Genomic DNA, 14,706 nt, shown 5'->3' on the forward strand with positions numbered 1-14,706 from the left:
GGTAGTATCTTAGATCATCTTGCCTGGGAGATCCAAAGCCCTGGTGCTCATGAAGTCGAGGGAGGGCTTAATCCTCTGTGTAGCTTCACTTGGTGGCTGATGCTGAGGATCAGAAACTATAGATAACCAAGAAAAGATCAAATTAGCAATCTTACAAATAATCTAATTAACAAGTAAAGCAGATAAATTAAAAATTTGATTATTTCTTTCAAGCCAGATGTTCCAAACTATTGCTCTTGAAGTGAGGTCCCAGAGAGATCAAATCTGAGAGTTTAAAGGTGGTATCCAGGAGGTCCAAAGTGTAGCAATTGAAGGTAGAGATGTTTGGAGTTCTACTATTTGTTTGAAGAGGGACCAAATCTGTTCTAAGAAATCACAATTGATGAAGAGGTGTTCTATTGATTCTGAGGCTTTGTGGGAAAGGACACAGTATCTGTGGCATTTTGAGAGTTGCAGCCTTTTTTGAATAGGTTCGTGAGTGTTTGAATTTTGTCGTCGCATACTAGCCAACAGAATAAAGTAATTTTACTTGGACATTTGACTTTCCGAATTTTTGAATGTAACAGGTTGCGAGTGCCTCCATCTATTAGAAACTTATAGTAGGATTTAACCGTTAAAATTTCCATTGGAGTCCAATGTCCAAGTGTAGTTCTTACAATATATATATATATATATATTTTAATTTTTATATTTAGTAAAACATCTTCCTCCTACTGCTTAATGAGTATATATTTTTTTTATAAAAGTAAATAAATCACAATTTATTAAAAGGCAAACTAACATGTACAACAAATAGAAGAAAACAACAACAACAACAACAGACAGAGGAAACAATAGCAACAACAATAAAAAGGAGAAAAAAAAGCTGAACAAAAGATCAAGAGGCGATCACCAGAAGTGATGCACTCCTACAACACAACATGCAACATAAACAAAAGACTGGGGAGGTAAAGTTTTTGGGTTGGTGAAGTCCACCGTGTGGTGGTTAAGGACAACCTCAAACTATCAAAAAGTAGAGAATTACTCCACAGAAGTTGAGTAGATGTTGTGTTGGCGTGGTCAATTAATCTCTCACTCAGAATTCTAGTAAGCGTCGAAGGGTATGTAGTGATTCGCTTGGAAAGCGTTGTTATCGGCCTCAAACTGCAGAGATTTATGAAAGAAGCATATTAATGGTTTTGTAAATAACCGAGAAGGGTTAAAGCACTTTAAAATTTAAGATTATATTGTTCCTTTCTAGCCAAATATTCCACAAAAAAAGATCTTGAAAGGAGGTCCCAAAATGAACGAAGTCGAATATCTAGGTAGTCCAAATCCCCTTAAGAGTGTGAGGATAGGATTAAAGTTTCAGATTTTGAGAAAAAAATTACTAGATGTGCTCAGAGAAGCTACACGTAAGGAAAATATGGTTTGTTTTTGAGGCATTATGATAGAGGACACAAGTGTTTGTGGCTAGTGGCGAAGCCACATGGTGGAGAAGGGGGGCAATTTCCCCCCTTATGATTTGAGATTAAATTAATTTAATAATAATTTAATTAGTTGATATCCTAATTACCCCCATCTATTTTACAATTGACCCTTTTAGATTTTTACGAACTTAAAATAAAAGGAGACTAGTATCACCTTATGCAATGATGAAGCCATGACTTTTGTTTGATTAGAAATTAAATTTATTTAATATTTACTTATTTATTTAATGTCTTAGCTTTAGTGCTAATATTACTAATTTCAACTACAATTGTGGAGAGGGTTTTCTCACTAATGAACATTGTGAAAACTGATTATGTAATGGAGTTGATGATCAATTCTTGCTTAGTGACATACATCGAGAAAAATATCTTTGATTATATAAATATATAAGAAACAATTATTCTTTGTTTTCAAAATCTTAAAACTGGTAGGGGATAATTATGAATTTGCTTTTGTTGATGTTTTGTAGTACTTATTTATGTAAACGGCTTCTTTTAAAAACAATTATATAATTTTAATATTATTTGAACTTTGATTTATTAAGTTTCATTTGCCCCCTTGTCTATGATTTCTGACTCTGCCAATATCTGTGGCACTTCAGAAACTAAAGTTACAACCTCTCTTTGCTAGATTGCTAAGAGTGAGAGTTTTGTTCATCTCAAACCAACCAACATATGAGTGTTATTTTACTCGGGCAATCACCTTTCCAAAAATGAGAGTATAGTAGACTACAGAGGTCTACATCTATGATAATTTGGTAGAATGATCATAGTGGAAAGATCATAGTGCTTTCCAGAGTCCAAGTCTTCACATTGCTTTGACTTGAATAAACAGGGATGGAAGACAGTAGAGGCAAAATGGAGGGAAGTGTTGTTGTTTGGATAAAGATTCAAGTGATGATTCTAGTGCCAATTGACTGATCAAAACCCAAGGGAATATACAGTCATTGAAAAGATTTGGCCAAATGTCTTTAGGAGCCTTTTCTTCTAGCCAATTATCATGCCATAGAAGGGTGGTGGAACCACTCTTCACAATCTGAGAGGGACAAAATCTAAACATTGAGAGGGGGGAATAATTCCTAGGTGGTGAGTGAAATAGAGGCCACAAAGAGTCTCGGTTTAGATAATTGAAATATATAATTTTATAATAGCAACTTTTGTATTTAGTAATAATTTTTCACCATCATTTTCCAAAAAGTGCTTTGTTAAAGTACAAAATTAAAGTACAAAATTATGATAAACTACAATGAAATATCCTTGTTGCCAGCCAAAATGAAATAGTTATCAAATTTCAATTTTTTTTTTTAAAATATGAGGACCGAAGACCTCAAACGCCACCATCAATTCGCTGGGTCTTAACACTGGACCCATCCATCAAGACAAATGGCTTTTCAACTTCTCGCTTGTGACTTAGCAAACCTTACAAATTCTTCATTTTTTTTTTTATTTTCAAACACAATAAGCACATGGTAGTCATAGGAGATGGGTATGTGATAGAATTTGACATCCAACTTTATACATCTTCATCGGGTGGTGCAAAGTTAGATAATAAACCCAAAACCACAACAAAAATAATTTATTACCACCATTACATCCAGTCCAGCAAGATTTAAATTCAGAATATTTAAACATCTCATACTCATTTTTGATAGTGGAGCTCATGTCGCAAGGCAATAAAACATTTCCACAAAGATTGATTTTGCCATTGTTTTGTTTTATTTTTTTATTCTATTACGCGTTCATCTGATGGGACGTCATACTTTTAAATGGATTATGCGCATCAATCTTATATATGTATATGTATTATTTTTTTTAAACAAGTTGATAAATTGGAGAGTGTGAATTAGTCTTTTTCTGCACTATTTATTTCCAATATAAACACCAACTGCATTGGCTCATTCAAACAATACACAGCCAACATGAATTTCCCATTTGTTTATCACTCTGCTACTTTCCTTCTTCTCTTTGCAACCCATGCAATGCAATCATCCTCATCAAACATCCTCACAGACAAAGAAGCTTTACTATCACTGAAAGCTCTCATCACTGATCCTTCAAATTCACTATCTTCATGGAATGAAACCACAACAGTGTGCAAATGGCATGGAGTCTCCTGCAACAGAGCACAACAGAGAGTCTCTGGGCTAGACCTGCAAGGCCTTGGACTGCAAGGCTCCATAAGTCCTCATATTGGCAACCTATCCTCTCTCACCTTCCTAAATCTTCAAGATAACCAACTTTCAGGTACCATTCCTTCTCAACTTGGTTCTCTCTCCTCTTTAAACATCCTCAACATAAGCTCCAACTTCATCAATGGCCTCATCCCACAAACCATACTCAACTGCTATGAACTCACTGTCCTTGATTTGTCTAACAACCTCATCACAGGTAGTATCCCTCAAAACCTTAAATTACTGTCAAAGCTTCAGATCATGAAGTTAGGAAAGAATAAGTTAAATGGAGTTATCCCAAATTCCATAGGAAACATTTCATCTCTTACCTTTCTGGACTTGGGCACCAACACACTCACTGGTTCCATACCAAATGAGTTGGGACATCTCTACAAACTTCAACACCTGGAACTCTCCATAAACAACCTCACCGGAACTGTCCCTCCATCTTTATACAATGTTTCTTCACTTGCTTTCTTTGCTCTATCGGCAAACAATTTGCATGGTGAGATCCCTGCTGATGTTGGATTTACACTTCCAAATCTCATTTTCTTTCACTTGTGCATGAATGAGTTCACCGGTCTGATACCACCTTCACTTCACAATGTCACAAAGATCCAAAGCATCAGACTGTCCTATAACTTTCTTGATGGCTCAGTTCCTCCAGGATTGAACATGCTCTACGAGCTCACCATGTATAAAATTGGCTACAATAGACTCGTTTCCACTGATACTAATGTCCTGCATTTTATCACCTCCTTGGCAAATTGTTCCAAGCTTAAATTCCTTGCTTTTGATGGCAATTTTTTTGAAGGGGTGATTCCAGATACTGTGGGTAATTTGTCCACCAGCCTTTCGAGTTTATACATGGGTGAGAATCATATCTTCGGTAGCATTCCAAAATCCATAGGTCAACTTACATGCTTGACATTACTGAACGTGAGCCAGAACTTGATTTCTGGTGAAATTCCAGAAGAGATCAGCAAACTCAGTGAGCTTCAAGAGTTGTTGCTGTCTGGAAACGAAATCCAAGGCTCAATTCCAGCAGCTCTCGGTAGCCTAACCAAACTCATCAATCTTGATTTGTCTGATAACAGTCTTGCAGGAACAATACCTTCTACTTTTTCCAACTACCAAAGTCTGCAATCACTAGACCTTTCTAACAACAAACTGAATGCAAGTATTCCAACAGAGATCTTTTCCATTTCTAGTCTCAGCTCCTCACTGAATCTTTCAAGGAACCTACTTTCGGGACCTCTGCCAGAAGAGATAGAGAGATTGGAGAATGTTGTTGCCATTGATTTTTCCGATAACTTGTTATCTGGTGATATTCCTGAATCCATGGGGAATTGTCATAGCTTGCAAGTTCTTTCCTTGTCCAACAACTCATTCACAGGGTTTATACCTGAGCAAATCTCCAATTTGAAAGGTTTGCAGAGTCTTGACCTTTCTTCCAACCAACTCTCAGGGAGTATTCCTAGTGATCTCGGAAAACTTGGAGGTCTCCAATTCTTGAACCTCTCATTCAATGATCTTCAAGGAGTGATACCAAATGAAGGCATTTTTAAAAATCCCTCTCGTTTTCATCTCCAAGGAAACAGTAAGCTTTGCAATTCATCTTCACCAAGCTGGTGCCAACAAAGTTGCAAATGTGGAGGGAAGATAAGATTTCCAATAATTATCGTAATTTGTGTCAATGTGTTCGTTCTTGTGATTGTGGCATGGATAGTATTTACCAGAACAAGAAGAAGAAAAAACCCAGCAAAAGTCTCTGCAAACTCGAACTCAAACACAAATACATTCAAAAGCCTACACCCTCTAATTTCCTATGAAAAGCTCCTCCGGTCAACTGAAAACTTCAGCACCAGCCATCTTATAGGCACCGGAAGCTTTGGCTCTGTCTTTGAAGGTGTTCTTAGTGATGGCATGATGATCGCCATCAAAGTATTGAATCTTGCAACTGATGGAGCTGCCCGGAGCTTCCTGGCCGAATGCGAAGCTCTGAAGAACGCAAAGCATCGTAATCTAGTGAAATTGATAACATCTTGCTCAAGTATAGACTTTGAGAACAGAGACTTCATTGCATTAGTTTATGAGTTCATGAGGGGTGGAAGCTTGGAGGATCTCATTCATGGAGCAAGAGAGCTAAGCGTACTTGATAGGTTGAACATTGCCATGGATGTAGCAAGTGCATTGGATTATCTTCACAATGACTGCCAGCCTCCAGTGGTGCACTGTGACCTGAAGCCAAGCAATGTATTGTTGGATGAAAACATGAACGCAAAGGTTGGAGACTTTGGATTGGCAAATCTGATGGTTGACCAGGAGCCAAGTTCTTCTACCAATTGGATCAAAGGTTCTATTGGATACATACCTCCTGGTAATTAAAGAATATAATCATAATTAAATAGCAGTAAATAATCATTAATCATTGTGTTCTAATTTATTGAATTTTCTTAATGTATTATGAGCAGAGTATGGCTACGGAGGAAGAGTATCAACCAGAGGAGATGTTTATAGTTATGGAGTCATGCTACTTGAGCTTGTCACAGGGAAGAGACCAACCAATGAGGTCTTTCAACAGGGCTTGAGTTTAGAGAAATGGGTACGCATGGCATTCCCTGATAGAATCATGGAGGTCATAGACCCTAAACTTGTTGCCACCTATGAACTGACAACTAATGGAGGGTTGATGATAAGCTCAGAGAAGCAGGAAGTGTACATGATCTCCATGGTTGGGGTTGGGTTGGCATGTGCAACAGACACACCTGAAACTCGAATTGGCATGAGAGATGTCATGCATCAACTCAATGACATCAAGGATACTCTTATACATGAAGCCTTGTCTAATTAAGCTGCCCTGTAAGTATTAGAGAATATATTATGAATAGCACAAGAATATGAAGATGTTGGAATCCTAGTTTATTACTTTATGAGGTGTTCCTATATTTGATGCTTCAGCCAAAAATTATATGGTTATCAACATCCCTTTTTTTGGGAGCTGAAAACAACACAACTAAACATATAAAAGAAAACAACCTAAAAGGGTTCAAAAAACAAAATGGTAATTTACTTTCCCACTAGATTCAATAAGAGGTTGCAAAAGAGTTTTTCTGCTATTCTTCAATTTAAAATTGCAACTTTTCCTTTAAAATATCTTGGTATTTTAGTTGCCCCTAAAAGACTAGCCTTAAGTCATTTTAACAAGGACTATTGCTTTATGGAATCATTCTAAACTCTCTGCAGCTAGTAAAACTATTCTGATTAATTCCTCTATATTATCTACTCCCCTTTACTATCTCTCTGTCTATCTTGTCCCTGATACTATCTTAGATGGCATTGCTAAGTATGCTAGATTCTTCTTTTGGTCTAAGAGTGGCAATCGAAAGGGCATGAACTCTGTAAGTTGGACTGATACTATGCTTGACAAAGCTGAAGGAGGGGATGGGGGTTTATCCATCCGGAACTTGTAGTTCTCTAAAATCTCTTTGATGGCCAAAAAGTGTTTTCAGTTACTTGAATAAACAGAATGCTATTTGGGTTGATCTGCTTTATCATAAATATGGGTATTTTAATCCATGGACTGATGATATTAAACCCAACTGTTCCTGGTTTTTTCGTGGTTTATGCCGTGCCGCCAAGATTATCAAACCTAATTGCTGGCTCCTTTATGTCAATCCTTTGCGGGCTTCTTTCCTCTTAGATCCATGGTACTTTGAGATTCCGCTTGCTTTTAAACCTACTTATCTCAACATGGAGGCTAATATCGACAATCTTCAAATTTCTGATTTCCTTGTGGATACTCATTGGAACCTTCATGCTTTACATAATGTATTTGGTAGTCACTTAAATTCTGATACTCTCAGCCTTGGGAAAATCAGTTTTGATTTTGATAACTGTTTAATGTGGTTTCTAAAACTAAGAAATTCAAACTTTCTTCCATTATTTACTCTCATCTTAACAATTCTCATGTTTAGCAGGATTTTTGGGATGGGTGGGGTAACATTTGGAAGCTTTGTGTGCCCCCTAGAACTAAACATTTCATCTGGCTTGTGTTTCATAACGGGGTCAAAACTTATGACTATCTTTATCGTCTTAATCTGGGACCTCAAAATACTTGCATCTTTTACAGTTTGGAGAATGAAAACATTGAACATCTTTTATGTCGTTGCCCCAAAGCTTTGCTTATTTGGTCCTATATTAAGCTTCTTACTGGTAAATCTTTCTCTTTTGAGGGAGGTTTTGTAATGTTTGTAAAATTTCTTTTTTTTTTTCTACTTTAACTGGTTTGACTGAGTGTTTGGTGAGTGGGCCCTACTGTTTGTTTCATTGCTCTTATTTTTCGGATCTTGCCTGAAGTGGAATTATTGGTTTGCCTGTTGTTGATTAGTGGAGGCTTATAATTGAGTTTAAGGGTTGCTTTTAAAGGCTTAGCTGTGCAACCAATCACCCCAGCTCTCCAAACTCTCTTATCCTTGAAACAACTCAACCTTGGCCGAATTTTTTTGTGTCAATTTCTTTTTCTCTTTAAGCTTGGTTTTTTGAATGGAACTTGTCACCAACAAGCTTTAGAGGTAAGCTTGTTATTTTTCTTCGAAATTTTTGAGATTTTTTATTGTCTTGTTTTAATTGTTTTGTTAGTGCCAAGCATGTATGTTTGTCTCTTGTGTTGTTTGGTTCTTGAATCTTGGGTATGCTTGTTCATATTTTATAGCTTGGTGTTAAGTTTAATCCTTGTCTTGTTAAAGTTTTGTTTAAATAATTTTTTTAGCATGTTAAATCTGAGAATTTATTTGAGCATGTTTTTCATGTCATTGAGTGTTTTTGGTCATTTTGAATAATTATGTGCAACATGCCTTTGTAATTTTAAGCTTAAATTCTATGTGTGCATGTTGCAATATAGAGAGGTTTGGAATCTGCAGCCTTATTTTGTTAAGATTTTATTTATCTCTCATGATTTTGCAAGCTTGTATCTACCAAGGGATGCCTATAATTTAATTATAATATTTGTGTATGCATCTTGTAAGTTTGGACATGTAAATTAGCATTCATGTTTTAAATTATTTGAATATAGGTTTTCATGTTTCTAAGCTTGACATTGTGAGTATGCAGCCATGTTATAAGTTAGTTGATTATTTGTTGTTATGTATATAAATATAAATATATGTGTATGTGTGTGGGTATGCATGCATTACATGATTTAGAAATTTCTTTTCATTGAAAATTCGTCCATATCCTGTGTCCATGCTATTGTTTAATTTATTTTTAGTATTGCTTAAATGCTTGTGGTGCATGTTAGAAGTATTAATTTATATATTCAGAATTATGGGATTGTATTGATTTTAATCTTGGAAAGCTAATTGTGCTGATGTTATGATTAAAGCTTTTATGGAGAATTTTAATTGCTTAGCTAAATTTTTGTGAAAACTTTTAATTGCTAGCTATGAACTCTTTTTATTTGTTGAATTAGCTCGGGCTATAGTTGTAATTTAGGCCCTGGCCCAAGTTTTTGTAACCTAAGTTAGAATATTACATTTGGGTAGATCCATACAGAAATCGTAGTTCGCGGGACTTGGTGAACCCAACTCTGTAGCGTCGGAGCCGGTGAGGCTCTCGCTCTGTGTATTCAGTATTTACAGCAATAATTATTATTTAATTATTGCATTGTTTAATAATTTTATTTATTTATTTATTTGCATGATATTTATGTTTATTTATTTATTTTCTTATTTGCATTATTTATTCAGTAATTCCTCTGTCTATATTCCGTATTTTCTATGGTTTTTAGTATATCTCCATTCCTGGCTCGCCCAACTAGGAGGAGTAAGTCCTAGCCATGTGCACATGTTTTCTGTAGTAGCGCTATCCCCCGACTGCGGTCGAAGATCCGGCTACGGCTGTTGATATTCTGTTCTGTTCTGTTCTGTTCTGTTCCGACTTCATAGTCGAAGATCCAGCCTCGTGCTGTTGATTTCTGTTATTAGCCAGGGAGATGTATTTCTGCGTGTTTTTTGTGTTTTTGGATTATTCCAGTATTCTGCGTATTTTTTGTATTCTGTATGAAGCATGAGCTATTATTCTGCAATATCTGCTATATCTGTTATTTTCTGCGATCCTACTGGGCCCTTGTGGCTCATGCACTCTGTGAATTCTGTTCTCGCAGGAGAAGATCAAGTCTAGGATCGGTGGGTGTCTGGGGGTCTTATTGTCTGCTTTTATCAATATCTCTATATTACCTTCTTGAGAGTGTAAGACTTGTATTCTGACTGTATTTATAATTTGTGAACTGTTGGGTTGTATTTGTATTCTGTAGGGTTGTTAAAGTCCGTACTTGTAGTATTTCAGTTTTCAGTATCCTATTTGTGCTTTTATGTTCTATTCATATCTGCTTGTTAGGGTTGACTTTGACTAGGTTATTAGCTGAGGCCTTGCACCCAGTGGGGCCCAGTCCCATTGGATGCGGCCGATCTGTCCGCGGGCCCGGTGGTGGGGCTGGTACGTGACAAGTTTCATGTCAGGGAATTGGCTTAGGCCCTCTGTGGCTGGTAACGACTCATTCATTCGGTCTATAATTGCTACAACTGCTTGGTATATATGGAAGGCGAGATGCAACAAGAACTTTAAAAATGAAAATTTGGATTGTTGGTTACTGGCATCTAAGGCTGTTGCTCATACAAGTGAATATTTTTTTGTATCTGATTCTTTAACACGGAGGACCCTTTTCTTGAACAACTTCACTGCCCTTGACAGTCCTTTTCTTGTCATTTCAACTGTTTGGAATAATGAGAATTCTTGTTCGGGGGCTGGGTTTCTTATATGTGATTATAATGCAAAAATTTCTATTGCAGGTTGCTTTGGTCTACATGATGATTCTTTATTTGAAGCAGAGGCTGTGGCGTTGAAATCAATTCTTCAATATCTACATCAAAACAATTTGAAGCCTAGGCAAATGTTCATCACCCATGAGGAGTTAGCAAGAACTATTAAGCATGGGGTGCTTCTTCCATGTTGGAGAACCACAAATTTGTTGGTGAATATTGGTGCCATGATGATGATTCTGGGAGACATTCAGCTGCATACCATTCCAAAACGTTGGGCCAAGGCTTCTTCTGGTTTAGCTGTTCACGGCCGTAATTTACATGAGTTGACTCTATTTCATCAAGGCTGTGAGCTTCCAAAATGGATCATGAAAGTTATTTCAGGCTTTGGGTCTTCACTTCTAATAGTTTCCAGTTTTTTGTGTTTAGCCAGTTTCTCTTTTCTGAGTCTTTATCTTTTAGCTTTTGCTTGTTTAAATCCTTGCTCTTAGTTTTTTGTTAGTTTGTTTATTTGCAAAGTTGTATTCTCTATTCTTTTAGTTTTCTGATAATAAAAAGCTTTTGAGCTCCTTTTTTTATATAAAAAAAGGAACTAAAGCAAAGCTCAGAAGCTGAATCCATTTGCATCTGCGGCCTCCAACAGCCAGTTGGGGAGATCCACTCCTCTATGGAAGAGGGATAGGTTAGGATTGTTGATCACAACTTTGGCTAGAGCGTCAGCAGTTGAATTCTAATCCCTAGCAATAAACTCTGGAGGAAAGCTTTTGAGGAAAGAGCTCAGAGAGCTGATTTTATTGATAAAGAAGAAAATATACAAGAGTTCAAGGAGTACAACCAAGACCGAGGAAGAAAAATAACAAAAAAACAAACCGGAAGAACGAAATTAAAGCAAAAGCAGAAAACTAAAAAGTGAAAACCAAAAATCGAGATACAATCTTCATAATCCATACAGGCAAATCTCGGCGAGTGAAATAGCGAGAGGGTGATTATTGCTCAGTGAGAAGCAAGGAAGGCGGGGGGCATTCCGGCTAAATGGTATAGAGATTAACGTTGAGTGCCAGGGATGATGAGGAGATGGGAGATATCCGAGAGTTCGAAGCAAGTCTCCAAGCGGCGAGGGTTACGATCATTTGAAAGAAGATTGGAGAGATCATGGGAGCAATGCAAAAATCTGTCTGGATGTTGAAATGCCGATCGAGGAGGAGACGGATTGCAATATGAAAAGCTTTGATGCTAGCTTCAATGGAGGACTCGTGCAGAGAAAGAACCACCTGCCTGCAGGGATATAATGTAATTATTGTTTGAGATGAAAAACCCAGCTTACCCGAGTTGTTGTTGGTCTGTCCATCCGTAAGCAAAGAAGAGAAAAAAAGACCATTGATATGGGAGAAATTATTTAAGAGAAGCTTGCGACCCGGTGAGAGAATTATTCTCCGAAGAAAATCCTTGACATGGGCTTACGCTTTATAAGCAATAATATTGAAAGCTGGGGACGAGTGTGATTAAAAAAATAGCATCACAGTGGGCCTTCCAAATAAACCAAATGCAAGCAACAATAATGAAGTAGTATATTTGGAGAATTTGTAATCGATGAAAGCCGACAACGGAAGAAATTGGATCCGAAAGGAGATAATACATTCCATTTGAAAGTTAAAGTGTATTCCAAACCATACATGCGTAACGGCAATCAAGGAAAAGATGTTCAATAGATTCATTATCAATTTGGCAATGGACACAGAGAGTTCTAGGACCAATGTTGATACTATTAAGAAAATCTGAAGTAGAGATTTTACCATGAAACATAAGCCAGATAAAGTGTTTAACCCTTGGAGCAACATGAAGCTTCCACAGTTTGGACCAACCATGCCATTCATTACTCAAACCAGGATTACGATTTAAGTGGTTATAAATAACTGAGGAAATTTTCACATTGGAGGATTGTTGGTGCCAAACCCAGAGGTTATCGCTAATAAAATCAGGAACACAAATGCTTGGAATCAAAGAGCCAAGGAGAATGCCAAAAATTAAAACAAGTTTGCTATGAACCCAAAGACCATTTTCAATAAGCTCAGAGAAATCAATAGCAATAAGATCAATATCCATATTCAAGAAAGTAGGTTTAAATGCAAGAGGAATTTCAAACAGCCAAGGATTCAACAGAAAGGAAGTCTGAGAAGGATTGAAATTCTTAATCCAGATATTATGATTCAAGATTTTGGCCGTTCGGCAAATACCTCTAAAGATCCAAGAACAGTTGCCAGGAATACTGTCAGTCCAGAAGTTTAAGCACCCATACTTAAGGCGAGCAATGTTAACCCAATAAATATTGTCAGAGTTGAGGTATTTGAAAACATTTTTAGCCATAAGCGAAACCTTTGCAAGAGTAAGATTGCGGTGACCTAAGCCCCCCTCAGATTTTTTATCAGTGATACACCTCCAATTCACTGCATGGATGCCCTTTCCATTGCCCCCTTTAAACCAAAAGAGATCCCTGACAAGCTTAGTGATTTCCTGGAGGACCGAGTCAGGGATAGGGTAGGCAGAGAGAACATATGTAGGGATAGAAAGAATAGACGAATTTATAAGAATTGATTTGGCAGCCGATGAAAGTTTATGAGTTTTCCAGCGGGAACACAGGGTCTTAATTTTATCAATCATCGGGTTAAAGGAGTGAACACTAATTTTTTTGGGGGAAATAAGAATCCCCAAATAAGTAAAGGGGAAATGAGCTCGGGAAAAACCAGTGATGGTACAAATACTAGAAGCAACCCTTTTATTAAACCAAGTTGGAAAATAAATATGAGTTTTAGTAGGATTGGGACGTTGGCCAGTCAAGCGGGTATAAATGGAAAGGCAGAGATTTATGTTGCGGGCTACAGATCTAGTGGCTTTAGAGATCAAAATAATATCATCAGCAAACAAAAGATGATTAAAATTAGGATGTAAATTACAATCAAAACCCGGAATCAGATTGATAGATAAAGCACGGTTCATGATAGCTGAGAAGTTTTGAGCAACTAATATAAACAGATAAGAAGATAACGGATCCCCTTGACGAATACCCCTAGAAGAAAGGAACCAAGGAGAGGGAATGCCATTCACAAGAATAGAGAAAGAAGAAGAGATAAGGATAGCTCGGATCCAAGAAATCCATTGATCAGGGAACTTCATTTTAGTAAGGGTTGCAAGAATTGCACTCCAATTAATAGTGTCATAAGCTTTCTCAATATCAAGTTTAACAATCATCCTAGGGGGGCTAATACGATCAGTTTCAAGAGAATGAACTATCTCCTGGACAGCAATGGTGTTATCAAAAGCTCCTCGATCCGAAATAAACCCAGCTTGCTCTCGACCTACTAACATAGGGAGAACAGGCTTGAGTCTATTTGAGAGAAGCTTAGATAGAATCTTATAGCAAACATTGCACAGCGAAATGGGCCGAAAATCAGAGACCATCCTAGGATTAGGCTTTTTTGGGAACAAGAGTAATAAAAGTTCTACCCCAAGAAGGAGGGAGATGGGAAAAATGGAGGAAAAATTTAATAGCATCGACAATATAATCTCCAACATCATCCCAGAAAAAACGAAAGAATTCAGTATTGAAACCATCCGGGCCAGGAGACTTACCTGAGGGAAGATCGAGTAAAGCAAGAAGACTTCTTCTTTAGTGACTTCCTTAATGAGAAGAGTCCCAAACTCAGGGGAAACAGTAGGGAGATCATCAGGCAGAGCGTTCAATATATCATAAAAATTATCTTGATCATTGACTTCACTATCAGTCCAAAGGTTGGAATAGAAGTTCATGAAGGCAAGCTCTATACTCTCATGAACAGAAAAGGTAGTACCATTGGAGTCCATAACATGAGAAATGAAATTGTGGTGAGAATGGATGCGAGCAGAATTGTGGAAGAAATGCGTATTTTTATCTCCATCAGAAACCCAAAGGAGACGAGCCCGCTGAGCCCACTTAATAGAGATTTGACGCTGAATTGCAGCAAGTCTGGCATATTCAATTGACAGGGAAGATTGGGAAGCAATAGACCCATCCCTGCTTTCTAAATAAGAGATATTAGATTCAGTCTGAATAAGAGCTTGTTCTAAAGAGTTAACACCAGATCTTTTCCAAATATTAAGCTTGAATCTAATGCAGGATAATAAGTGCGTTAGGACATGAAGGGGGTTACCGTGAGCAGGGGACCGAAGAGCATCTCTCACAGAATTATGGCACCCGAAAAAAATCCAACCAAA

General features: G+C 37.3%; 2 protein-coding genes across 3 annotated transcripts; both read left to right on the forward strand.

Annotated features, from left to right (window-relative positions):
* Window positions 1-3,388: 3,388 nt before the first annotated feature.
* On the forward strand, window positions 3,389-6,517 carry LOC120275262 (putative receptor-like protein kinase At3g47110). Its single transcript, XM_039281787.1, has 2 exons — window positions 3,389-6,020; window positions 6,115-6,517. Exons 1-2 carry the CDS (start codon window positions 3,389-3,391, stop codon window positions 6,492-6,494), a joined length of 3,012 nt encoding a protein of 1,003 aa, XP_039137721.1. The 3' UTR covers window positions 6,495-6,517.
* Window positions 6,518-9,496: 2,979 nt separating this feature from the next.
* LOC120280896 lies at window positions 9,497-11,021 on the forward strand. 2 transcript variants are annotated; one of them, XR_005542436.1, is made up of 2 exons: window positions 9,497-9,888; window positions 10,489-11,021. XR_005542436.1 is itself a non-coding variant. In XM_039287870.1 (2 exons), exons 1-2 carry the CDS (start codon window positions 10,098-10,100, stop codon window positions 10,947-10,949), a joined length of 549 nt encoding a protein of 182 aa, XP_039143804.1. In that variant the 5' UTR covers window positions 9,899-10,097; the 3' UTR covers window positions 10,950-11,021. The 2 variants fall into 2 exon arrangements, 1 of the variants encoding a protein (XP_039143804.1); XM_039287870.1 differs by lacking the exon at window positions 9,497-9,888 and adding an exon at window positions 9,899-10,185.
* Window positions 11,022-14,706: the final 3,685 nt, after the last annotated feature.

The sequence above is a fragment of the Dioscorea cayenensis genome, chromosome 2 (genome assembly GCF_009730915.1).
Source record: "Dioscorea cayenensis subsp. rotundata cultivar TDr96_F1 chromosome 2, TDr96_F1_v2_PseudoChromosome.rev07_lg8_w22 25.fasta, whole genome shotgun sequence".
Taxonomy (NCBI): Eukaryota; Viridiplantae; Streptophyta; class Magnoliopsida; order Dioscoreales; family Dioscoreaceae; genus Dioscorea; species Dioscorea cayenensis.